The sequence below is a fragment of the Pectinophora gossypiella genome, chromosome 3 (assembly GCF_024362695.1).
Source record: "Pectinophora gossypiella chromosome 3, ilPecGoss1.1, whole genome shotgun sequence".
Taxonomy (NCBI): Eukaryota; Metazoa; Arthropoda; class Insecta; order Lepidoptera; family Gelechiidae; genus Pectinophora; species Pectinophora gossypiella.
This window is the reverse complement of record NC_065406.1, coordinates 5,946,681-5,974,430: the sequence shown is the minus strand read 5'-3', so window position 1 is coordinate 5,974,430 and position 27,750 is coordinate 5,946,681. Positions and strand designations below refer to the sequence as shown.

Genomic DNA, 27,750 nt, shown 5'->3' with positions numbered 1-27,750 from the left:
AGTGATTTTTAAGCACAGTTTATTTCACGCACTGAGTCTTGCACGTTTTAATTGAATTACGTGTAATATTTTCGTCCATTTGTGTAGTTCATGATTTTGTACCGGAAACGAAGTTACGTAAAGTTTTTATTCGTTTTTCATCGTCACATTATATTCCACAAATCCGCGACCTTGTTCCTCGCGTTTAATCACTGAGTACGTCCACTGGATTTAAACGTGTATGGGTTCATCATCTTCGTCATCTTCTGAGCGGCGCTCGAGGGATGGCTCGCGCGGGGAGCGGGGCGGCGGCGCGGGGCTGCCTGGGTCTACGTCGGGCGAGGGAGAGCGCCGCGCCTGCGCGTAGTAGCCCAGCGCGCCCAGCGCCGGCGCACCCAGTGAACCAAGGTGCGCAGACGGCCCTGGCAGACCCAGCCCCAGTGGAGGAACGCCGCCCAACGGCGCGCCGGGATATAACCTATTGTAAAAATCTGATATAAATACAGAAACTTTGATAACTAGCGCACAGATTACCTAAAAGCTTGTGTACAACATGCTCTAAGGATCATATTATTTCATTTATTTTATCTATGACTGCTGGTTGCCCAACTAACAATACACCAGATGAGGTAGCTTTCATACAAATGCATACATTTTTGGTGCGACAGTGGAGCTACCATAATGTCATAGTGAGATAGAGCCTAGTGCCTACATGCGAGCGTAGTAGTTGAATGTAGATATTTATAGATACTTTGCTAAACGAATTATGGCCGAGTACTTCGAGTTACTACATACTCAATAAACCAGCGGTACTCAATCAAATACGGTTCTAGAAATATTCACTTATGATTTTACTGGTTTAACTACCTCAGTGGTCCAGTGGATGAGCGTTGGGCTCACAATCCGGAGGTCCTGGGTTCGGTTCGATTCCCAGTGGGGACATATCACCACAAATTACTTTGTGGTCCCTACTTTGGTTAGAACATTACAGGCTGATCACCTGATTGTCCGAAAGTAAGATGATACGTGCTTCGGAAGTCACGTTAAGCCGTTGGTCCCGGTTACTACATACTGATGTAAGTAAGTTGTCGTTACATGAGCCATGTCAGGGGCCTTTGGCGGCTTAATAGTAACCCTGACACCAGGATTAATGAGGTTGGTACTCCACCTCACAACCCACACGATAGAAGAAGAAGACTATTTTAATACTAACCGATAAGGCAATGGCTTCTGCAGCGTGTTAGCCGTGGCGGAGGCGGCGGCGGCGGCGGTGGCGGCTGCTTGCCGGTAGTACAGGTCGGCGGAGGGCGCAGGCTGCGCGGGGTACGCCGGCACGCCCGCCCAGTACCCGCCGTACAGCCTCTGGAACGCCGCGTAGTTACCCGCCTCTGCTAGGAGTTCCAATCCTACTGCTGTCTGACGCTTCCATTTCGTCCTGTCGACAAACAAAAAGTAAAGATCAGAAGATTGGATCAAATCAGAAGGGCAAATCGAATTGGTCAGGATCGCAGCAAAGGGAATTCCATTGTCTCTGCTTACCCGGGTGGGAGATAGGCGTGAGTTTATGCATGTACATACGATGTTACGCATTTTGCAGCATAAAAACTGTATGAGGAGCTTTTCTAGTTATATATACAATTGACGGACTTATCACTATCGATTTATGGTTAATAATTTTTATTGACATTTTCTTTGGTAATTGTTGTCTAAATAATGGTACAAGCTTGAAGACGGAAAAAAAAGGTTCAATGGATAGACATTTGGTTTCACGGACTATAAAGTCTATTGATAAATTATTACTGTGAGTAGGATAGAACTGGTAGAGTAGTAGAGTATATTTGCGTTAGTCTTGTTGATATGTCTTGTTGCATGTTTCAATTTGGAGCGATTTTAAAAGTCACCCCAGCTTAAAAAGTCTTGCAAATAAACCTCTATATTTCTTAGGATGATTTTTTATTAAAAAAATCTTGCAAACTTCGAAATGAATTTGACAAAGCGTTCACAGCCCATTAAGTACTCAAATAAATCGATACCGATGTGCGGCAGCGCGGATCCCACAAGAAATAACACAATCATGATTTATGCCACATTACGACCTTAAATCGACTCTAAAATTTTGTAAACTGTCGTTTACGGACCCTCGGGCCCATAGATCACTAACCCTGCAGCTCTGTGACCCCAATCGTCATCAAATTTGTCACAGACCACTCGAGAGCACAATGTAGACGGAGCAATAGAACGAGTAATAAAAAAATATAAATAAAATAATAAATTTGACAAAACGTCTTGGGCACTCATGTGTTCGCCGAAGCGTGTTCGAGTGCTATAATTTGATTTATTTGATTCACAATGAAAGGGTAAAGTCGTATAAATTACACCATGTTATTGCCGGGATAACCGTTCATCTTTTCACTCCACATAACGATTTCGCTGATAGTTTACACATTAAAAACTTGATTACTCGTCATGAATATTATTGCGTAAGTTCCTACTTCGAAAACTAATAGATACGAGCATCTACCTAAGACGTAAAACACATTTTATGTGATCATTACTTTTGAACGACTACGTCTGTACAGTGCACAGTCATTCAGGGCTCAGTATTGCCTGCATCGTTTGTATTTATACCTATTAGTTTTTTTCTTAAAATTCATTCGAACACTGTTTTCCGCTTGAATATTCTTATATTAGCATCTCCTTCTCTTTTTTAGTAAGTAACTAAGCACTTAAGTAATATTTACGTAGGTATATTACTTAAGTGCTTAGTTACTTAATATTGCATGATATTATGTATCGATTACAATTATATGTATTTAGTACAGAATAAAAAGTTTTTTTGGGCACCCCATGGAAAGCTATTTAAAAAAGTAAAATAAGCACTCTAATATTTTAATTTTACGCGAGCATCCAACATGGCTGCCTTGTTGAAAATTTAATTTCGCTGCGAATTGTCGATTAGTTCCGAAGTGGTTATTGTCAATGAGTGAGCTTTTTATTTCGAGGGGTGCAGTTGTTTGTAGAGTGCTATCACTGGCATTGCAATATTATTGTGTTGTGGCCGCATTGTGTGGGGCCGCGTAACCAGACGCTTCACTGACTACCTCATTAATTAATATCTCTAAATGGATCATTTAATTTTATTAAATGTAAATTAGAGGGAGTTCGTTTGTTGCGCGTCTCTCATCCGATGATTTATGTACTCCCATTTATTAATAGTTGTTTGTGTGTTGTGTGAAAGAGTAGATGATGTAAATTAATAATTTTAGCATTTTACCCGCTTTAAAATTGTTTAGGGTGACCAAATTTTCATAATAGTAATTACAACAACGATTTTTTGTCTAATGAAAATAAAGTCGATTCCCATTCATGAGCATAGCTTAATAATAATCTGTTACTTTTTCTTATAATTATAAATTTTCCGGTGTCACATCTGTAATTGGGTTTATCTATTCAAAGATACGCTTATAAGGCTTTAGGCAAGGGTAATACTATGATAATTTAAGTCCCGCTTAATTATCAGTAGCTGACAAGTGATCGATAGAAAGCGCCCGCGCTCGCATTAATCATATTATTATGACGGACAGTTCTTAAGGAACGCTATTCCAGAGCACTTATTTAATTGTCAAGTGCTGAATGAGAGGCAGTCTGCTCGGTGACACTATTACTTTTATTGCCCCGGTACGAACAAAAAGCTCTCAGAGCGCACTTAAATTTGGACTGCCATCTCAAGACCTCTCCACAGACATTGGCGCCTCTCGCTTCCACTCGGGCAGTGCACCATAGGAGCCGGTTTCGCCGTCTCTGTCCCTCGGTCCCGGCGGAGTCTGAGTACGCTCCGCCCAGTGGTTTAGTGATTTGATGCTGCGTGAACTGATTCAATTGTTGTTCGTGAATGCTCGTCCAAAAACGCGCCTTAACCGTTCAAGTTAAAGACGAAAATCGTCCGGTAAAACGATGCCACTTACGACCTCTAGAGGGGGAGGTTGTTTATCTCGATTTGGGTTTTTGGACGACGTGATGCGAATTCGGCTTGTGTATCCGCAGACAAAGAGTACTTTCATCGATCGAAGTGTTTGCGTCGCGCGGCAGCGCTTACGCCGTTCTTCCCCCGCGCCGGCCCAATTTGAGCTTTGTTCGAACGTTATTTATACGCTGCTTAGAAAGTTTCAGAAACATGTTCGTACGAGTGTTCTTATGGGAATTGTTTGAAGTTCGAGCGCCTTTATTGTTAGGGGGTATTATGTTTACATAATATGATACAGACATATATTTTTATGTCGCATGATTATATTTGCAAAGTTGATCCTGATGACAAAGTAGCTTTTTATTGATATTACTTTTGTACGCACTTTGAAAATATTCCGATTCGTGGCAAGTAACGTTGGTAAGATTTATGTTGAGTCATAAATAACCCGCTCCCTTCTTTGTCTTGCATCACTTCTAAACTTGGAATTCTAAATTATAAACTCCGAATGCCTAATCGGACCAGTGGGCTTATTAAAACCCGTCCAAAACTGAAATGGCATTTGCAATATGATTATTAGTGGTTAAATGATAAGCCTGGCGACCTGTGCGTCCTTGGTTCGAATCCCGTGTCTCTGACGTGTAATTTGGAGGGTTCGCTATAACCGATTATGTCTGGTTCTTGGTAGCTACGGAACCCGCGTATTATGTCATTAGGGTTGTGTGCTCACACGTATGGCATTTCAATTTTCTTACTATACATTCAGAAACCTGTCAAAGGTAACATACGAAAAAGACTAGTAGATACCTATTGATTATAGCCTTTTGGCTATTACAGACGGGCTGCATGCAAACTGCCAGCTAGCCAGTGTTTGTACGGTTGGCATAACTGCATTGAAATTGAATGTCTTCAATAGAATGTAGTTGTAATTCAAATGTCTGTAATAGCCCCACAGCATTTCCGAAAGCTGTTCTTTAAAGAAAATAAATAAATATTTTTTCCGTATTTCTCGTTCGTAGCACTGTAATGTGAAACTCCTAAATAAACATTACAAATTGTAATCGTACCCTGCCAATTACTGTGTTATAAGAAAAACGAATATCAATAAAGGAATTTTTTGTGTAAATATCTTCATATGTATGATATATTTTTGTTTTTTATATGATGTAAGTGCCTATTAAATACTGTGTAGGGGTAGGTATGAAACATGCATGATCATAATTTGAAGAAGGTATATTTTTGTCTCGAGTTCGATGGAGAGTTTTCACTGTTTTTTTTTTAAAGAAAGTACCTAAGAATCTGTGTTTTTAAAACTTCAACATTCAAACTAATAAAATAATACGTAAAGTTCCATATAGTGTGACCATACGAAGTCCTGCAGCTAGGTAGCTAGAGAAGTTGCAATCAAATCGTTTACGCAAATGATACGATTTTACCACGACACGCTCGCGAATCTCTACCGCCATTGTGACCTAACGTAACCATTTCAGTTACGGTTTTGAGGGTTAGCCTTTAAAGAAGGTAATATCAGAATGAAAAATAAGTATTATTGAAGGTAGTATTAATTCTAAGGACACCTTGTAATAATCTAGATAGATTAACTTGTATGTACTCTCTTCTTCTTCTTCTAATCCTTTTTGGGACGAATAACAGATTTCCACTCCTCGCGATCTTTTGCAGCCTCTGTAGCTTGCTATGTTTTGGAATGCTGAGAGTTTTCAACTATAAATACTGCTTGTAAGTTCTATTATAACGATTTCAATATTCAATCTGCTGATAAAAATAATATCAGTTCTGATGGCAGAACCCTACATTGCATTACACGACGTATAGGTAGTCAGGTACATCGTTTAGATAGGTTGAAATTTTGCTCACGATTTATTCCCTTGCCGAATGGTTTCTTTGTCTTTACTCTTTCTCATAATTTAAGGACGAAATATGAAAATAATTGCCAATCTAATGATTCCGTGCTTCGGAATGCACGTTAAGCCGTTGGTCCCGGGGTACTAGCCTATATGTCTTCAGAGTGTGCTCCATACCCCTGTCAACAGTGGCGACATATATAGGCTATTTATGTTTATGTAAGTATTCCAACCATTTCCGTGGATCAAAAATGTTTTTATTGGGTCAGTGGTCCACCTTGTTATTTATGGTCTGTACATCCACTACCTTGCTGTTTCCGTTTACAGTTTACATTTCGAATTTCCCCATAGTGTGGTCATGCGGGTCGGTGGCACAGTTAGGTAGCTAGAGTTGTTACAATCGAACCGTTTACACAAATGATATTTATTTACCACGACACCACCCGCGAGTCACTACCGTCGGTGTGACCGAACGTAACCATTTCAGTTAAGGTTTGAGGATTACCGCCTAAAGAAGATGGCACTTTTTATAAGAAATATACTTAATGAAGTTTTCAGAAGAAAAAATCATTAGTACTTAGTCAATATTTTTACAACGTAATATTTAGATACTTAACGATCTTGTTGAATCATACGAGATGACAGAAGCTACCGCAACCGCCAATGTTCTAAGTTGACAAAACATGTAAGTAATAATATAAAAATAGTAAGAATTACTGAATATTAGAATAGCTGGTTTATTGAACTCTCTCGCTCGCAAGCCAGCGATCAGCAATTCCTAATAAGTAAGCCTCAAAAAGGTATCAAAATTTTCATCGTAGGTAGTTAACATCCTCTTCCGAATGTTCTCCCGCGTTACGCGTCCAAAAGCAGCGAACCAATTAAGTAAACATATAGAGGCTATCACAAAATGATGGCGGCGGGTTTGTAGGTAATGAGCGGCCGGCGCGGGCGCAGTCGGCGCCGCAGCGGGCGTGACTTGCACCCGCGCGTTCACACGTTCTATCCCTTTGTCATTCTACCAGATATTAGCTTGAGAAGTTTTAACATGCTATAATTTTAAATTTTGAAGTAATAGCAAAAATGCGAGTTTTCAGAATCATTTTATTATTTTCGTCACTAAAGCAGTTGGGTTTTCTGGCTCTACCCTGTATGGTACCTATATGACAGCACAAAAGCTTAAAAAAATATTACTTTCATTGAATTATTTATTATTGTCCGACTGTGGTCCAGCTTGATCTCAAACGGGGAGCGTCCATTCAATCCTAGGTACCAGATTTGCGTCAATGAGTTTTTTTTAAATTTAATTATTTATTTATTTCACTAATACAGTTGGCTCAACTATTAAAGACGGCTTGGCTCAACTATCACGTTGATCTAACAGAAGACTCAGGTGAAGCGTGGGTACTCAGTTCATCTTGTGATGATGTACAGAGGTACTTAGGGGATTAGCCCATTGACATATAGTCGTCAGCTTAAATTCTATCACGCTCATTCGTTACAAAGTTTTAAACATGCCGGTCAATTTAAATAAATAGAACAACAACACATAACATATCACCTTGATGCTTGTATCCCTGAAGGGGTACGCAGAGCGGTTTAAATATAATTAATTTTATACAGTTATCTTTTAAATACTTTTTAAGTGTGTATCTGAAAATGTTGCTTTTAATTCCGTTATAATAAAGCTCATGTTTCTATTGGATATATTCATCACGAACTATTTTTGAATATAGAAAGCCAACCTAACTATTCATCATAGTGAGTAATGAAATGCAAATGGCCCAAATTTAAATTGTTTGTAAAGAACAATCACTAATTAAGTATGTAATAAAAATTTTGTATACATTTTTATTTTGTAATGACCCAAAAGGCAAACGGCATGTCTGTAATTAAGACAAATTACTTCGGTTTAATTATAAGAGTTTATATTAAGCTTAATTTTTTCAATGTTTTGTAGTGAGTGATAGTGGAGTACTTAAATCTAAACATGGTCGAGGTTTCATTCCAAAAGATGGGTATGAATCCGACTGGTTTAGTTCGGTAACAAAAAATTACAAATACGTCATATAACAAATATTACAGATAAGTATTGAATCTGGGACAACAGACAGGTGTGCTCCGAACCCACTAGCGGCGTCAAACAAATTAGTAGGCTCTACCTACCTCCGGCGATGTCACAAAAACAAAGTGACCGCACACAAAAGCCATTACATCTTCAATTAACTTCGATTTCACACCCTTTCACGAACCGAAAAATCGAAGGCCAAACATTAGTTTACAGAAATTATAGAAAACTAACAAAAAGCGGGGCAAAAAGTGATGGCGATTGAAAACTGCAGACGGGGCGGTCACCGCCGTGTGCGGCGGCGCCTGCGCACGCTACCGAGACACCGAGAGGCGCAATGCGCATAAGTGGTTGTGGTATCTAATATGACAGCCTCACCGAGCAGAATCATAGCAGTCACAATTATACATTGTGACTTTAGTCGTGCTACCCCGCAATGCACGGAATGTACAGAAACCGACGGCGGATAGGACAGTAAACGTATCCATCGCTAACCACAATAATTACTAATTCATCTTCGAATAGTAAACTACGCACACTAATTTACTTCCATCAAGTTAAAACATAACGTTTTATAAAAACTTTAATTTACTTTGTGCAAATAAATAAAAAAATATTCCAATAATGATCTAGATGTTCTTATATTAAAAATTCTATTGAAAAAACCAACGTTACACCTATTCTGAACCATCATGAACATCAATTTCTAATCTGAAACAACTTACAAATCATTAAAAATTCATCCACATACAATTGCATTCGACAAAAAACACGAAAAAGTAGCGGTTGATTAAAAAGGCTATTAAATCAATAGAAAATTAATGTAGTTTGTTTTTAGCTACCGCAGTTTTTGTGGCGGCGGCGGCACAGGGCTAATTATGAGCGTTTGTTTTTGAAACAGCCGCCGGTTGAGGCGCCGGCGGAACTGTTCCATTATTTACCCATATTTTATAGATACTACTGACCATTCAGCTTCATAAATGCCTATTAAATTAAGCCGTAATGTGGAATTAAATACAGTTAATAAATATAACTCGATGACCTTACACGCAATAACGGATTCTACTGTAAGTAAATACAATACACTTTTGACTGGATATAATTCAGGTCTAGGTTTTTTTTATTGAATTAGTACTAGATAAAAATAGGGTAGGTATAAATGGCTATAAATATTTTAACTGAAACTAATTACTTAGTCAAAGGTTAAATAAACTAATTGTGCGCAAGTTAATTTAAAAGTACAATTTTGTGGCGTAAACCAGAGATATACTTAACAGGTGTAGTGTGGTCAATCTAGACATTCAGAGATAAATAAATTACCGGAATTTTTAAATGTTATTTTTAATCAGGTAAGTATTTGGGTGAATCTCAAAATTTCAAGTTTGGTGGCGAAATTTCATATTATTTTTTCGTGAAAAATTGGGTTCCGACATGAAAAAGATCCAAAAGGATCTTCGGTTCCGAAATGAAAAAGGAATTTTTCAATTCCCAATTCTCCCAATTTCCCCAATTTTTCACGAAAAAATTATATGACAGTCGCCACCAAACTTGACACATTTTGATATTCACCCATTTCCCAGATTATCAGGTGGATGGTAATTTATGTATTTTCACTGTAATGTTTGGTCTAATTTGACCGGACTACAGTAGTAGTAGAGTCATTGAATATTGTTATAATAGGGTGACATCTGAGTGACAATTATGATCATCATCATCAATTGGTGATCTTCTCCATCCACTCCAAGATTGAAAACAGATTCTTCTTCTTTCGTGTGTGATGAGAGGTGGATTACCAACCTCAATTGATCTCAGGGTTACTATTGAGCCGCCAAAGGAAAACAGGTACAGATATATTTGTTAAAAATTACCTAAAGCTAAACTACGTAATACTTCCCTCTATACGTCGAAACACATAACTTGAAGACAAGTGGCTAGTCGTCAATAACAGGTAGTATAGTCCGTTTACGATGTGTTCAAATGGAAAGCCTACTGGACGAGTATGATGGTGTATAGTTGGTACTAGCGCTGAGTCAGCAGTTCACCCGCTTTGAGAGTCGCCGACTCTCACGGGCGCAGGCGTAAGACTGAGTCATGAGCGCTAGCGGGAATCTCGCGGCAAAGCAAAGCTTCGGACAGTGTTTACTACTTATAGAAATAACTTACAGGACACACTTGGTGATCAAAGTTCTGTCTCCTGGCTTTTACTCACTTAGATATTTGTATATTATGCCATATGCGATGAATGTACCTGAGAGTACCCCAATTGGCAATATATTCGTAGTGAGCTTATGTTATTGTCAATTTTAAAACTATATGTAGGTACCAAGTTTTATCATCTTTCTAAATGTGTGTTAACTAATATATTTTTTTAAATATTTTGTTTATAAGGAAACGGAGCAAGCAAAGTTTATAAAAATATTAAAAAATAGCGAAGAATGATTTTCTTCTTCAAAGTACTTTATTACGTCATCATCATTATTTTAAGAGCCACGCTTTTGTCGATGCAGCAATCTCCATTTTACCTAACTTAACACGTACTTTAATTATTTTTGTACATTTAATTCCATAATTCACGTAAGTATATTTATAAAACCGCTCATCTTCGTTATTTTACACCCAACTCCAGAATGGTTTGATAATTGTTTTGTTCGGGCGGCCACTACACGCAGTAGGTATTCTATTAGCTTCAATACAAAATATAATATACCTCCACATCATAGGTTACGATTACTTTAAATAGATTTCCACATGAAATAAAAGAAATTAATATATTTTTTGTATGAGATTATGAATAACTCTACGTACTTAATATCTAAAGGCTGCGATGTTTTTCTTTGTGTTCAAATTTAAAATTGATTACGTTTCTATACCACGCAAAAAAAAAACTCAGAGTTCATTGACTTTAAGCTGTCGATAGCTTTGCAAAAAGCTTAGAATAGTTCAGAGTTAAGTACTGTAACTTCTATTGTGTATCTCTTACAAAAATTAAAGTAGTCTCGGCATGAATTGAGCAAAAAACTGGAGAGATGGGACCTACATTTCAAATTAATAAGTAATCATGTAGGTGGGTAAATAAAATTTAAAAAATGTTGTTTCATTACTGTTGGGTTCCTACCACTGTACCTAATATGAACCAACAAATTCAAATTCAAAAATATCTTTATTCAGTAGGTAACATAGTTACACTTAAAAATCGTCAATTTTTACATAACGAACGTCTCATCCGCCTAAAACTACTGCAGCTTCTCACAACCTGTATAGCCGGGGAAAAGAAGCTGCAAGAAAAACCTCGGCACAGGGCCCTAGACGCTATTTAAAAAAAATAAACATAAAATATTGATATACAATTGAGTAATTTAGCTGCCTAATATCTGTTTTCAGACAGTTAATTCCATGCATTCATATCTTCTAAATAATCACTAACTTTATAATAACCTTTTTTGTAAAGTTTTTGTTTAACTACTGTCTTAAAGCAGTCGAAAGGCAAATTCTGAATGTCAATGGGAATCTTATTGTAAAAACGTATACATTGCCCCTTAAAAGATTTAGTAATCTTATGCAAATAATCCTATATGTTTTTTACATATATTAAATTTTCAAAGATATATTGTGATGCCAAAGTTAAAATATTAATTTCTTTAAATTTATTTCTAAGTGACATCTTGGGTCCCAATTTGTAAATCATTGTAGAGGCTAGCTATCAAATAAATTTCGATTTCTATCAATTCTTCTTCTTCTTCTAGGATTACTTCTCTCATTCCTATTAAAAAACAAACAGCTTCAACTCACCGTCGGTTCTGGTACCAGGTCTTGACTTGCGTGTCCGTGAGGCCAAGTTTGGCTGCTAGCTCCATCCTGTCCTGAACGCTAAGGTACTTCTGTCTCTCGAAGGATTTCTCCAGTGTTTGCAGCTGGTGGTCGGTAAAGGCCGTCCGCGCCTTTCGTTGTTTCTTCGCCAGCCCTGACGCGTCTCCCCCGCAACTCTTGCTTGATACGTCGTCTGAATCATCTTTTACTCCTGGAGGAAGAGAAAGTTACTATTAGTTTTGGATTAAGTTTATAATATATTGACATACTTACATGAACAAACTTATGTTTTAATATGACAATGTATAAACTTCGAGGGATAACGACGGGTATTATAATGAATATAAGTTAAAATATTCTTGCTAATATAACATTAAATTATGATACTTAGTACGTCTACTTTATGTTCATAATATTTAAAAATATATCTACCGTATGTCTCGCAGCCAATTTAAGAAACAGATTTTACAAAAAAACAACCAATAAAATAGTGAAAGGAAATGAAATGGAAGAAGACCTAAAGTTACTATCGGATTTCGAAAATTAAAATGGGGTATTTTTTCATTCAGAAAACTGTCTCATTGATCCGAAAACATCTTTCATATTTTCCTAACAAAATACAAAAAAAAACTTGTTCGAAATATCTTCATTCAATTACTACAACTGTTTATACGAATATGGTAGTATATATAGCCATTTATCCTGAGGTTGGCCGAACGTCGTGTCCTCGAACTGCGAAGCCGAGGCTCGTGGGGCTTCTGCGGTCGGCCCGCCACTTCCTTCGACCACTTGCCTCACAACCTCACTGCCTCCTCACAACTAAAGCTGTGGTTATTATAGGTTTTTACTAATACGCGCCTTTGTTTGGGGCAAATACTTTGAGGCTTGGTTTAAATAATAGAATATTCGATTTTTAAATGTATTATTAGCATTTTTTTCTTTGTTTCTCAGTTCCTTACTTGTCAGGGTTAATAATAAGGATGATAAACATCATTCTACATTGAAAGCTGTTTGAGCATCGCGCCATGCGAGAAACGATATCTTAGTTGATAGTCAAAAGTAGGAAAATACACATTAATATAAAATAAATCTAGTTTTAAAATGTTTCCATTTCAACTTTCTAATGCAGACTTACGCGCAATTTTATGTAACTGTTAGGTAAGGGTACGTAACGCATCCATAAGTCGAATACACGTGTAGTGTGAAAAGAACATTAATGATTAATGGAACAAATTAAATACATTCAATATTTTTCCGATATGTCATACATTCTCAGGTTGGTTCCGTTCCTTATTTATATAATGTATTTGGAAATGCCAATACAAATATGTGGCGATTTCACAAACGCTAAAAATACAATGTTTTAGTAAATTACATTCGATTTACATTTTAAAAATAGGCACACGAAGTAATAAAATTGAACTCTGTTTATTCCGTATTATAAATTAGCATAGAGGCATATTTTTAATGTAGGTACTTACTTACCTAAGTGCCATTACCAACATTAACAAAGTAAGTCATCCAGTAAACGTATTAAAATGATATGGATAAGTACACTTTTGTAGTACAAAACCTCTGTCCCCAACTAACCTCACCAACCTAATTTATTGCATGTTTGCTTTTATGCCTACATCAGGTTCCAATTTCAAAATGTATCCAGATGTATTAAACCGATCATTCATCGGCGAGTACAGGATCATTATACGTATTATAATCGTCGAAGCACTATCAGGCATCTTACCAATAAGTGGTGAAGGGTGAACGGCCACTGGTGGGATTACGAGCATAATGCGTGAGGAATCTGTGCAGTCGACTGTACGTTGTGGTTTGCCACCCGTGTCCCATCGCCTTTGGATAAACTGAGGGCTTAAGTGCATATTTTTATTTTAGGTTTTTTATCGTATAAAGTGTCAATAAAATGCACTAATCTTTTTGCTTTTTTATCAGATTGTTTGATTGGACTGGGCGATAAATTGGTTGGTAGTTTGTCCGAAACGATTAGTTGTTTACATTTGTGAACGGACTGGATTATTTATATTGTAGAACATGAAACAGAACAAAATTATCAAGTACTTAATTTAAAATATTTACACGAACTTAATATTTAAGTTTTAACGCTAAATAAGTATATTACAAAGGTGTTTTTATCGCTTGAAATAATCTCACCCAGATAACCCTTACCGCTTGTGAGTTAATAATAAAAAATGCGATAAGCTATATAGGTCATTAATAATTTTATGAGACACCTTTAAAAACCAGCGGTGTTACTTTGTTTGATAAATATTTCATTGTGGTTGGATATAAAGACTAAGAACTTCCCATTAAGCAGAAACTATAGTTGCAGTTGAAAGAACTTGAAATGGATATTACTAAACGGTCGGTTACCCATCCACTATCTGACCGCGCCGTTAAAGCTTATAAATAGTTTTTAATGCACAAACACAAATAGGCCATAAGCTCCTCTCTGATATTCTAACCATTTTATTTTCTTGTAAGTAAGTACTCAAACAGTTTTTATTCTGTAATACGATACGACGTAAACAGCTCGTTTCCAAATGTCAGTTTATTCATTAAGTAAATATTTCTCAGGAGTAGGTTCAGTAGCTCTAACATTTACATTTTTATTGTTTCATTTTGCCCCTTTTACACAAATACATCGATAAAGGTAAAGCAAGCATGACTCCAACAAGTCGGTCGCAGTAGGAGGCTGGTGATTTTTTTCCTCGGCCCTTTAGCAGTTGTAATATTCGGTGTAATTATGACCCCAAGCCCATTAGGGTCCACCGTTAATTTATTATAATAAGGTCCAACTGCCGCCTGCAGTCGACCGTGAAAATTATTATCATTAGCGCACAATAATGCACCTACAAAGTTGCGGCCAACTTTGTTTTCGAAACGTTTGTGGAAACTGCTCACTTCGAGGAATATTTGTCCGGAAGAAATAAGTAAGTGGAGGGTTGCAGTCGGGCTAATTGGTGTTCAGATTTTTAAATATTCGGCAGTTGATCAACTGCTTATAAAGAGTAGTTGTTAAAATAATAATGTAAAACTTCCAAGGATTATATTATCGCATTAAAAAAAAAAATCTCCACTCCCATAGACAAATCGAGGGAGGTATTGTGGGGTTTTTATTGTATTAATATTTTTTGTGTCCTTATCAAAAATGAACATTTTACTTTAATTTTAGCTTGTAAATATTAATTGTCTTTTATAAAATTGTATCAAATACCGTTACTTTGGTAACGGCCTATCACTCTTGATTTTTTGTAGTAGGACATAAAACTGTACATTAATTGTATTATAATTAAAGAAAAAGAAACGTAATACCCTTGTAGGTAAGCTTGTTTTATTTTATCCTTAATGATATAGTTATCTCATGATCTGCAACGACACAAACTAAGTAAATACCTATTAAATGCTAAGTCACTATCTTTTCATTTCATATTTCCTCTTCCTCAAACAATTTTATTTATGATAGACTATTTGTTTTAATGCTGTCATTAATTGCTGTGAGTATTGCAAATAAAAAAGGATAGAAGACCTTATCCAATTACTTAACATATTATATAGAGTCGTTAGATTCTCGCGAATAAGGTTATCCATATCAAGTAATCAGGTAGGGTGTGCTATGGACATGGATTTTTAAACAAAATACTTTTTGAGAGGAAACGTTAGTACAAACGTTATCATAGCATACTTAATATCTTATTTTGATGATTGTATCCTGTGTTATGTTGTGTCGTCGTGTAGAGTGTTTTGTAAATATTTCCTTTTATTTTGGTGTAATAAAGTATAAGTATTTTATCGGCAGCCTCAACTAGGCTTGTGTTGGCAGCTAGAGATAAATCAACGTGAACCCTTATTACAGCGCATCAAGAATTATTTTCCTTTTCAATCACTTCAGTCGACAATCCCAGATTACAAGCTCCGATTCGCATGTGAAACATTTACACCACCAGATACACGTCATTTTAAATATTTTCCCATTATTAAAAAAACAATGGATTGCAAATTAAACGCTGCAGACACCGATGCAGCAGACAATGAACAGTAATAAAATTCTTGTTTAATAATACGTTTTATGTTATAAGGAACAAACATTTACATTAGCGGTGATTGTATTTAGTTTTTGTACGTGAAGTGATCTCAGTATTGAATTGACCCTTGTGCAGTGCAAATAAGGTATAATAGTATGCGTAGGAGCGCAGTCGCTAATGTGTTTTTAATTGAAATTGTATATTTGCGGCCTCGATGTGTTTCTTGTCTCTTTGTAATATAAGGCGCTTGACATACTGTACCGACTGTCAGGCAGAAAGTTTGAATCTCCTTGTACTGTCTTACATAAAAACAGAGAACTAATATTTGGCGATATCTTTTTTTTCCTCAACACTTTTAGGCTGTCCGTGTTACGTTTGTGGGCACTAAATGGGAAGCAATTATTTACTCATTAATATTATCGTATCTTGGCCTTTATACTTACCCATAAACACACCGAGTGACCGGTCGTCCTGACGTCAGGCCCGCCGGTCACCTTTAAATGTTATTTTATTGCTAAACTACGTTGGAAACAATTGTCTAGTGATCGGCACTAGGCGGCACTAAGTGGGCAGAAATTATTGAGCACCATTTCAACTTAAAATACGCCAACAAAATACGAGTGACCGGCGATTCTGACGGACACCTGAAACTGTTAAATAATAGTAACAAGTTTTTTATAAAGGAGATAATGGCTCTTCCTCATGGTAGACTAGTATAGTAAACTCTTTGATAAGACTGTGAGAAACTGATTACATTGTAAATGCATCTGTACTAATTTGAACTAGATTGCATTCGCAAAAGTCAATGAGGAGAAAAAAGTTTCAGGTTGAACCTAATATTTTAGGGAACATGTCTACCAAAGAGCGCGGAGGTCCGTGTTGCTCTATGACGTCTACCTTTCTTTATAACTTATTATATCAATTATTCACTCCTATTCTGAAAGTAATTACTACATATTCCGACTAAATTTTAATTAACTAATAATACATATCAGTGGGCGGGTGATCTAATTGCATATGTAATGGCGATCAGATTGGCCTTGTATGACGTTTGGTGGAGATAAATAGCTTCATGTGTTAGAGAGAGATAGCTGAACATATTATTATATGATCAATCAATCAATAGCAAGGTGATAAACGACGGTGATTTGTGCTCGTAATGACCTTAAGCGGTTGTTCTAGCATGTTAGAAACGGTTAAGGAATTTCACTTTTAACTGTTCTTGATACTTCAGTTTACAATTTTTGTTGTTATAACACGTACCATCAGGGTAGCCAGAGGTGTATAGTATAATCATTCCTCGCCAGCTATGTTCTACATTATTGCCTAATATAACAGATGGCAAATAAATCAGAAATATTCTTTTCAGTAAAAATGTGAAGCTCTATCACAAAATTGAAAAATAAGATTTAATAAAATAATTGAGCCAACTATATAATCTCTAAAATGTTAATATAACTGCATTCTCAGTGTCGGTTATTTTACTTATCTAACATTTTTATTACTCTTTTAACTGTTTAAAAGTACTTACTTACTTTGTAAGTTACAATAGAGTAAATAAATTAAAATAATTACGAAATCACTGTTTTAGAGGCTGATGTCAGGAGGTAATGTCATGCATGTCTAACATCTTTCAATCTTTGACTAAAGCGCAATTAAAACGCAGCTCTATTACAGTGTTGACAACGTAAGGCTGCTCGCTCACTGAAAACGCGAGATGCGCGGGCACGTTATGCTGCCCTATGCCTAGATACGGCAGGATTCTTATTGTGGATTGCGGCCAGACTTGGTACATGTCAGGAATTCTCAATTTTCTGTATGGCAACCCTACACTCACCTTTTTTTTGACGTGATTTATTGTGGATTTGCCGCAGATGGCATTAACTACTTGGCCGGACAAATGAGGAGCGCTGAGGGCTCTCACCCGGTACAAAATTTAAGACAACAGGCCAGAGGGTGCCCACCTGGGCCCTTATATAAAGTCGTGTATCTAGTCGAAGCATTATAAGCACAGAGTTCTTATTATAGACGCACAGAGTTCTTATTACGGCCTCCGTGGTCCAGTGGTTGAGCGTTGGGCTCACGATCCAGAGGTCCCGGTTCGAATCCTGGTAAGAAAATATCACAAAAAATAACTTGTGATCCCTAGTTCGGTTAGGACATTACAGGCTGATCACCTGATTGTCCGAAAGTAAGATGATCCGTGCTTCGGAAGGCACGTTAAGCCGTACATGAGTCATGTCAGGAGCCTTTGATGGTTCAATAGTAACCCTGACACCAGGGTTGTTGAGGTTAGTAATCCACCTCACAACCCACACGATAGAAGAAGAAGATTATAGAGAAATGTCAGAAAGAGCATATTATATGAGGCAACTAATTATTTGGTATCGCGCAACTACAACTAGGGCTTGTGTTAATACGCAATGAACGGCAAGTTAACCGATGTAGCGGTCCAGCCAGAAACATCTTGGTGCAATCGTCTCACGTGCTGACGTGCGTTAACAAGCGACATGCGGACTCATGTAATTTAGTGTTGACGGCATGTCTCTGAACTGTGATTATAAGTTTAGTGAGTGACCTGCCTAAATCGCCAGGAAAATTCCTTCGTTCTAGATATAGCTACGATTTATGACAATCGTTGAGTGAAAAGAACAATAACAAATTAACCTAGAAAATAATAATCTAGCTACTTACTTTATATTTTCTTTTAATTAGTCGAAGTAGTTTTAAGGATGTTATTGTAATTAAGTACATGATTTATGTTTAGGTGTAGTGCGCCTGTAACATTAGGTATCTCTCTGTTCAAATTTGCCGTTTATACCTACTTGTAGGATTATCGTTTTAGTGCCTAGATAAGAAGAGTTTCCATGAATTTGTTAGGGTTTAAATCTATTTTTTTATTTAATCCATAAATAGATAAGTGGGGACGTAGAAAATAAATTAAGTGACAAACACACTTTAACGAAAATTAATATTACAATAGTAAATCTATACAGATATAATGATAATAATTACATTATTATGAATGAATAATGTACAGCCGCGTATGAGTCCACCTTATATTACGTTTTTCTGTATATTCCATTCCCACCCCAGCCGAAAAACATCGTGAAAACTCACGGATTCAACGTATTCACGTCTAGTATCAAATCCACGGGTAGGAAATATAAAGTATGATGTAAAGCGAATGGCTTAGCGTCAAGCAATCCTCCTAATTGGCGCGGCACTTGTTTCTGCGCGGGAGTCTAATTGATTAGTAATGGCGCCGGTCTTCGCGCATGCGTGCTAAACTGTAGTTTATTAGTCTCATGTATACCAGAGAAACACATATTGGATTTAGTAACGGAAAGTCAAGTGTTGGATGCTAAGAGATTGTCAATCCAATTTCAAGTTTGAAATTCAGAACGTGTTTGATTTTGAAAACGGAAATGCCCAACTACCTACTTTATTTTTGAGTCATGTCAAAAAAGCCAAGCCGTGTCATTTTTAGCGCCAAGGTGCATATTAAACTTGGCGCGGTTTCACCCTGGATAGCGATATATAACCGCCACCAGAAATGAACCGGAGCAGGATTCATTTATATTTAAATATAATGTTATTTCTACATAAGTATGTCATTATTTTAACAAAACGAAACAAAAATTCTTATAATTTATTCATTACTCAATGGAAAACAAATTGTTTCTTGGAATGTAAACAATGGCTTTTCTTTGCGCCTACTGACCGTTTAATTGTCGTTTTAAAATTGCGCCATTTTCCACTTAAAGCACGGTTATGTCACGAATATGACATAACATGAACCATATTGATGAAACATGATGTATGTTGGCATTATTATTATGGATAGGAGCAACATAGGCCGGAAATATAGAAACTATGCCTACCTGTACAGTCATGAGCAATATCATGTACCCAATTTAGAACCTTGTCGCACTATCATATTTGACATTTAATGAGACTTACGGTTTAATTTGGCAAAAAAAGTTAAAGTGAGAAGGTTTCAAAGTGTATACATATTAGTACTCGTGACCGTACACTGAACTGGAGCAAATATAGTCACATATATTCGAAATCTGGCTCGCGCTCTAAACCACATAATTCGACTTTATTGGTTCATGTTTTATTTGTTTGAATTCGTGTTTGGAACATAATTGATATCACGTGGTTTCCAGGTTTTGTGCCCGGTTAATGGCAATAGGCGAAGAGTGGGTGTATATACTATACACCTCTGCTAATCCCTTCGGGTACACAGATGTGATGCTGTTGTCTGTTAAAAGACCTATTCAATAGCTCACTTGATGAGTTACTAACACTCAGTAAAATCCCAAGTCATTTTTGGATCTTATCATCATCATCAGCCCATTAACGTCCCCACTGCTGGGGCACGGGCCTTCCCTATGGATGGATAGGGAGATCGGGCCTTATACCATCACGCGGGCCCAGTGCGAATTGATGGTTATTAACGACTGCTAATGCAGCCAGGACTAACGGCTTAACGTGCCTTCCGAGGCACGGAGGAGCTCGAGACGAAAACTTTTTTTTGTGGTCACCCATCCTGTGACCGGCCTTTGCGAAAGTTGCTTAACTTTAACAATCGCAGACCGAACGCGTTTACCGCTGCGCCACTGAGCTCCCTGAGAGCTTTGGATCTTATATTCGTCCCTATTTTTGGATATAACAGACGTCTTGGCACATAATTCTCAAATAATAAGAGCATGAACAAACTAAGTACGGTCACGAGCATTAATATTTGTACACTTTGGTACCATGTCACATTAACTTTTTTGACAAATTGAACTGTAAGTCTCACTAAATGTCAAATGTGTTAGTGCGACAGAGTCTTAAAGTGAGTACATTATATTGCTCATGACTGTACTTACTAAAAAGCCAGTGGCCATTAACAGGTAGAAAAAGTAACACTACGGAACCGTAAACAATAATTTCCTGTTCCAATTAATGATTACAATTGCTAAATTAACCCCATAGCGAATTAGTTCTTATTAGATACAGACATGTTGAACGAATGTGAAGGTACAGGAACTAACAATAACAACACTGTTGAACAATAACTCGAAATCATTCGATATCCGACACGTTATAGATACGGTTGTAAGTATTAATTCAATTAGTTATCTTTTATTATTTCCTAAGTGAGAAAATTCTTAACCTACCTTACCTATTGTACACTTACTAAGAAAAACTATTAAATACTAAATACGTCGCAATTAATACATGAAAATGTTGACTACGATATGCTTAGCTATGATACAACTACACCCTTATAATCTTCGCTCGCTTTGTGTGCCGTCAAACAGTGTGTACTCACCCTAACAATCAAGCAATCGACTGTTTTGCCACAGTAGCAATTAGTTAGAAAAGCTGCAATTATATCGGATCTTTACGTAACAGATTGCGTTTAAAAAAGCTATTTATGCTTACCTATTTTATAAATTACATGATATCTAATCATCTAAAGAATCAATCGTGATTAATTACTGTTAACATATTTGAGGAGCTCGGTGGCGCAGCGGTTAACGCGCTCGGTTTGCGATTGTTGAAGTAAAGCAACTTTCGCAGAGGCCGGTCATAGGATGGGTGACCACAAAAAAAAAGTTTTCATCTCGAGCTCCTCCGTGCTTCGGAAGGCACGTTAAGCCGTTGGTCCCGGCTGCATTAGCAGTCGTTAATAACCACCAATCCGCACTGGGCCCGCGTGGTGGTTTAAGGCCCGATCTCCCTATCCATCCATAGGGAAGGCCCGTGCCCCAGCAGTGGGGACGTTAATGGGCTGGTGATGATGATGATGAAATAATATATCGGGCAATCTGTACCAATCACACATCTCTCCAGTTTACATGTGCAACAGCATATAAAGGCAATTATCATTCGTATTGCTTACACTTTTAAAACTAGCGTCGGAACACAAGCATGAAATAAACGTCCGTACGGTACAGTGGCTCACATCCAATGTATCGAATAAACATACGACGTCAAAGAGAAGTCGGCCACCAATATTTTTGGGCATGTTCATGTGAAATCGGATGAAAAATTATGCATTTTGCGATACTTTCCCGGCTACAAATGGACGCTCAGAAGCCATTACACGGTGCCTTCACACGCTATGTATCGTCCGATTCGATGTGACGTAAACAGTATGAATTTACTTTATGTAACGTATTAATGCGCAACGGAAATACTCAATGCTCGAAACCTATACATTTAACATTATTAGTGACTCTAAATTACTTACTTCGAACGTGCACATGATTACCGAACAACTCGCAATTAAACTATTCAAACGCATACAACGATTTATTATAAATTCGTATTCAATAAGAAATAAATATTAACTATAATAAAATGCTCCTCGTCTAATAAATTGAGTTTCCCATTCAAATTACCGAGCTACTCGCTTGACAGTTCCAACATTAGTACAACTAAACAAACTGTAAATAATCCCTTTGGGAAAAAAAACTTTAATCACAGTCTTGAGACGAACCTTTATAATTTTAAATCGAACTCAATTTCACAGCTCGCATCGCCTGTCAAATACGACATAAAGCCGCGAATGGGAGTCGCATTATGAAAACTCAAACAGGCCCTATTTATATGAATGATAATCTATTTATTGTCACAATAAAAAGATTTGATGTTATCGAGTACGTTGAAAGAATCGTCACCTTCTTGCCCTTATCGCGATGCCAAAAGTCACGAATCAGTTACACTGTAATCTGAACTTTGTTGACGTGAGTTTAAAGTCGTGTGGAGGGGTTGTGGCAAGAGGTATGCTAAGCAGCTTAGCGAGGCATTGGCGCGCATTTGAGGTTGCGTTTGACGTTTCAAGTAACAAGACGGTGGCACCCGGTACTTGCGGTACAGACGACGACAAACTACTTCACTTATTGATATGATAATAATATTCCTTCAGATAAACCACTTTTACATCGACTGTCCGTGTTGGTTGTACAACAAAAATTAAATAGGTGTCATGTGATTATAAAACCGAAGAAAATACCCCTTGTAATTTCGTGGAAAGGCAACGCTATAAATCCTTTTGCAACGTTTTTTTGTACGTAACGAATCAGACAGTGTGACCGGGCACCCCATCATTATGCCGAGATTAATTACTTAGTTAAATTGTCAGCCGGGCTTGTATGAGCACTAATTGCTATAAACGTTGTATTTTTTCACATTCTCGGTAGATACAAGTGGGTTTTTCAAATTACGACGCGAGAAGTTTTGTATTTACAGTTGCTTGAGACGTTTAATTGCCGCCAGCGGATGTAAAGACAGTAATTGGAAGGTAAATTCGTGAGATAACGTATATGGCCAAGATATATAATAAGCATAGGGTATTTTTGCACTATAATCGCAGAGATAACTGACCAGTGTTATACAAAGTTGTCGAAATCCATCTTCATAAACAATTATGCCGGTTATATTGTCTTGACAATGACTCGTAAAACCTGCTTCTTGCTTAAAGATTCGTAATGGTTATATGTGTAACTGTTTTAATTGTGTATTCGAATGTACCAACTAGCAGCTACGGCTGTGGATTTCGGTGAGCTATTTAAAAATTTAAAAAGCGAACTTAGCTTGACATTTGACAAAAAGCTGATTATGACGTCAGTTTTTTTCTTTTCCCCTGATGTAGAGTCGAGGGTCCTTTCAGCCAGGATTAATTTGGACCGTTTTATAAGAGCTTACTTATCTGAGGCCGTGTTGAGAACGGGTTGTATTTATCGCGGCCATTATGCATTTTATTATTTAATTTATTTAACACCTCGAGCTTATCGGCTTGTCTATTAAATCGTCGCCGGGTAATGCGATCGAAACTCAAACATTATTTAGTTCTCAGATATCTAAATGGTCATTTATTTCCAAAGTTAATTTCAAACTAATCTTGGGACACAATTTATTGCATGCAGCGTTTGAGTGTTTGTTTTTATGTTTGTCACGAGAAGACACGGCATTAGTTTTATGCGAATGGTAATAACTTACATCCTGTCTCTTTACACCGTTTTATATTTATATAAGTTTCTCGTAGTTACCGGTGCATACTACATGACAATTATGTAAATTAATAGAAACAACAAAAAAAATATACAATGAAATCTTTTTTTTTGCTATATTATCTTATTATTTTTCTTCAAATGTTTATTGAATATTACAATTATATTATCTGTTACCTACTATTATAATTCATTACATTCTACAGCAAGACACAGCTTTAAAAATAAAGGTTTAAAAACGTATTACTACAAGCCAAAGGACCGGTACAAAAGAAATCGTTTTACATTTCAAAAGGTATTAATTACCAAAAACATAAAAATGGTATAGTTAATATAACCACGTGCATAATTCACTCGGAACCCTTAGAGCGGGTAAATTATGTGTGTTGTTGATTCAATGTTGATAACGCGTTTGTCTAAGATACACTAATTAGCCGAGCTTGGTGAATAATTCGGAGATATTACACTCTAATGAGAAATTATAATGAAGCCGCTGTTACACACGGCTTAAATATAATTGAATTCGTAAGTAATCCGTAATCAGTGTCACGGTGAAGAACAAAAGGGAACGAAGGCAGTAGAAACTCTATCGAATAGATAGAAGTACATTGTAACAACTGATTGTAACTTACTTAAAAATACTAGATGATTGGGATGTTAAATACATATTTTTGGGTTTTTGTGCAATAAAGAGTTTTTGTGTGCTCATGAAACCAGGGGCCTGTTTAATAAAACTTACAATTGTAAATTACAATGACAATTTGATGTACATTGCGGAGTGTGTGATCACGAATATTTTGCAGTTTCATATTAACTACGTAATGAACATCAAATTGTCGTTGTAATTTACAATTGTAAGTTTTATAAAACAGGCCCCAGCTTAAAATGTGCCGACGGAGATCGTCCGCGGTGTCTAAACGTTACAATTTGTGAGAAAAATACCTACGTCGGTAGATAATCGATTCTAAAAAGTGTAGAAAAGTTAATAAGTCTGTTTGTATATTCTTATCAGATAAATATTGCGAATGTGTTAATAAAAAGCACCAAACATATAATACATATTCATAAGATTTTCATAAACAATTTTTAAACCAAATCAAAATCTACATCGAAAAAATATACTTTTATCATAGATAAAAAAACTATTTTATGTAACTTTCTTAACATCTTCTTCTATCGTGTGGGTTGTGAGATGGAGTACCAATCTCATCAACCCTGGTGTCAATGGTACTATTGAGCCGCCAAAGGCCCCTGACATGGCTCTTGTAACGACTACTTACTTACATCAGCAAGTAGTAATCGGGACCAACGACTTAAGGTTTAAAAACTGACCGAGTTGACTGTAAAATTATCTCGCGAATAATTTTGGCAAGACCATCAAAGCTCAGTCACTCAGCTTGGAACATAACGCACCGGACCTTAAAATGATGTGACAATGGTAATCCTGTCCGACCCTACTTTGCGTTGGAGTCACACAAAATTTGTGCCGCGCGGACGCCTCCCAAATCTCATACATCTTGTGCCCTGAACCCACGGCTCGAATAACAGACCGCTTCATATTTTGATTTTATATAATATAGATTTTCAGATGACATAATAAATAGATAAGCCAATTTTTTTTTGGAAATAACTTTGCATAAACACATTTTTTTAACGTGACTTATTGTAGATTTGCCGCAGATGGCATTAACTAAGTACTTACACCCGGTACAACGTTTAACCCTACGCGATAAGCGCTGATTGAGGGAAATCGTCGACCACGCCGGCGGGGTCGGTATCGGGGTCCTGAAGTGTTGCATAAATACATGATGTACCAAGGATATACTTAACTAACTACAGTTATTTTTATGTGGTTAATTACTGTGCCACGGACGCCAGACACTGTTACTCGGTGAGATACTAATTATGATCGGATTTAAGCCTATTATGGTAATCTTCTATATAATATATATTGATACTTTGTCAGTGAACCATTTAGTCCATATTAGTACATGAAAATATTTTTTAATAAAGTTTATTAAATGTTTTAGTACTTTTATTTTTTTTATACTTTTGCAGTATTTTCTAAGTTTGTTCTTTACACATTGGAATTGATCATAATATATGTAAGTAGTTACATTATGAAAAATTAAATTCAATAGTGTGTAATTATGTTGTGATACATGATTAATAAAAATATTTTTCAGATATATTTAACGTTTACATTTAATTAACAAAATATTTAAATTTTAACTAACTACCTACCTTGTTTTATATGTTTAAAAACGCTAAACTTATTATAAGATTTGGATTTTTTCATAGATTAGGTAACCGCGTTGAAGTCTTTTCTTAGGCGCTACGATTTTTTGGCTACGGGAAAATTGTAGCATGTCTTCCTTTAAATATCAATACAATAAATAAATGTAATAAAGTCCATATAACTTTTTGATATTGCTTATTCACCTTTTAAGAAGATTTTTTCTTATCTAATTACATGAAACTATCGGAACCGTAAGCTAAATTTGAAATGTAGGTAATAAATTAATAAAACGTAATTTATTTTTCATATACCTACACTATTGTAGCAAATTTATCTTTGTAAATAAGTAGGTATATCTATAAGACCAGATTTTCTTTGATTATAAGGCGTTGAAATAACCTTTATTAACCTATGTAAAAACCTCAGCGCCCTGTCAATACTTGCAGACAAAGTTATTAATGCAGCTTGTCTCAAACAGTTTACTAAGATCTAACTGTTTGAATAACTTTGTATTACATTGTAATCTACTACTAATGCTAGTACTATGACATTTATACACAGGTCGTGTCTCAAATGGAGATATATAACGTAAAACATAAACAGCCTATATACGTCCCACTGCTGGGCGCAGGACTTCCCTCAATCAACCGGAGGGGGTATGGAACAAATTCCACCACGGGGTTACACTATAGGTTGGTGGAGGAGGTCAACGGCTTAACGTGTCCTCCGAAGCTCGGAATCATCTTCCTTTTTCGGACAAATGGAGATATGAATAAATTATAAAATAGGTCAGGTATGAGAAGTACCTATACCTGCGTGAAACTTAGATACTTATATAAACTCACGTCTATTTCCCACCAGGGTAAGCAGAGACTATGGAATTTCTTCGATCGTGGCGTACTTCTTTGGCTTCCTTCACATTCATCAAACTTAGATATAACATACGTAAAAATCCGTTAAATAACATGTCTATCACCACGTAAACTTGGCAAGTTAAAAATTAGGTAGGTACTATGTAGGACATCCGCTTATTTCACGTTGAGATTAGGGATAAATTCTATTGAACTTAGTACTGCTTTGGTCTGCAAAGTAAAGCTTTTCAATGTTTATATTTATGATAGACGAATTATATAGAATCGTGAGCAGATAGACCTCGATGCCTTGTTTTTTGTAAATACACCAGGTTGACTAGGTTACTTGAGTTATTGCCGTTGATCTCAACTTATAGTTTAATAACTTAGTCACTAGATTATCAACACTGTTGTTAAAACTATTGCGTTTGAAAAATGATGATGAGGATAAACGAAGAAGGATGTAAGGGCATTATAGCCACAATGTACCTTCTGTGATTGCACCGACCAGTGACCTCCCGTTCCCGGAAATGTTCCCCCATTTTGGGAAAATTTGCGGCAGTAAAAAGACACAAAATTTATGTAAGTAATAAGAACTTTATTACCTAGCCTTCACGCAGATAGGATCACAGTACAAGAAAGAAAAAGATGTAAAAAAAATAAGCAGCCAGTGTCCTTACTATAAAGAGCTTTTACAACAGGAACATTTGCACTTTGGGAACATTCTCGGAAACGGCATATCACAGGCACCGACTGATAGCGTACTGACCTGGTGAGTCTGTGGCCGACCTGTCGGAGTCGGAGTCCCGGTGCGCGCTGAGATCCCTGGGCGCTGCGTCGAGGATGTCGGTGATCATGAACCTGGTCCGCGGCGCGCGCGGCTCGCGCTCGTCGCGCTGCACCGTCATCGCCAGCGCGCCGGCCGCGCCGC

The 27,750-nt window shown here is 36.8% G+C and overlaps 1 protein-coding gene across 1 annotated transcript; it reads right to left on the bottom strand.

The window, feature by feature from the left end:
* On the bottom strand, nucleotides 1-27,750 carry LOC126382300 (homeobox protein B-H1-like). The gene is made up of 4 exons (XM_050032119.1): nucleotides 27,589-27,750; nucleotides 11,663-11,891; nucleotides 1,193-1,414; nucleotides 1-457 (listed from the first exon to the last, which is right to left on the bottom strand). The coding sequence occupies exons 1-4, from the start codon at nucleotides 27,725-27,727 to the stop codon at nucleotides 211-213; spliced, it is 837 nt and encodes a 278-aa protein (XP_049888076.1). The 5' UTR covers nucleotides 27,728-27,750; the 3' UTR covers nucleotides 1-210.

Excerpts from the sequence above, each read along its gene's own strand:
- LOC126382300 (XM_050032119.1), bottom strand. The coding sequence starts at position 27,727 with ATGACGGTGCAGCGCGACGAGCGCGAGCCGCGCGCGCCGCGGACCAGG. Across the intron at positions 11,892-27,588 it reads GTCGGCCACAGACTCACCAG|GAGTAAAAGATGATTCAGAC; the intron begins GTCAGTACGCTA and ends CTCTTCCTCCAG. Across the intron at positions 1,415-11,662 it reads ACCTGGTACCAGAACCGACG|GACGAAATGGAAGCGTCAGA; the intron begins GTGAGTTGAAGC and ends GTTTGTCGACAG.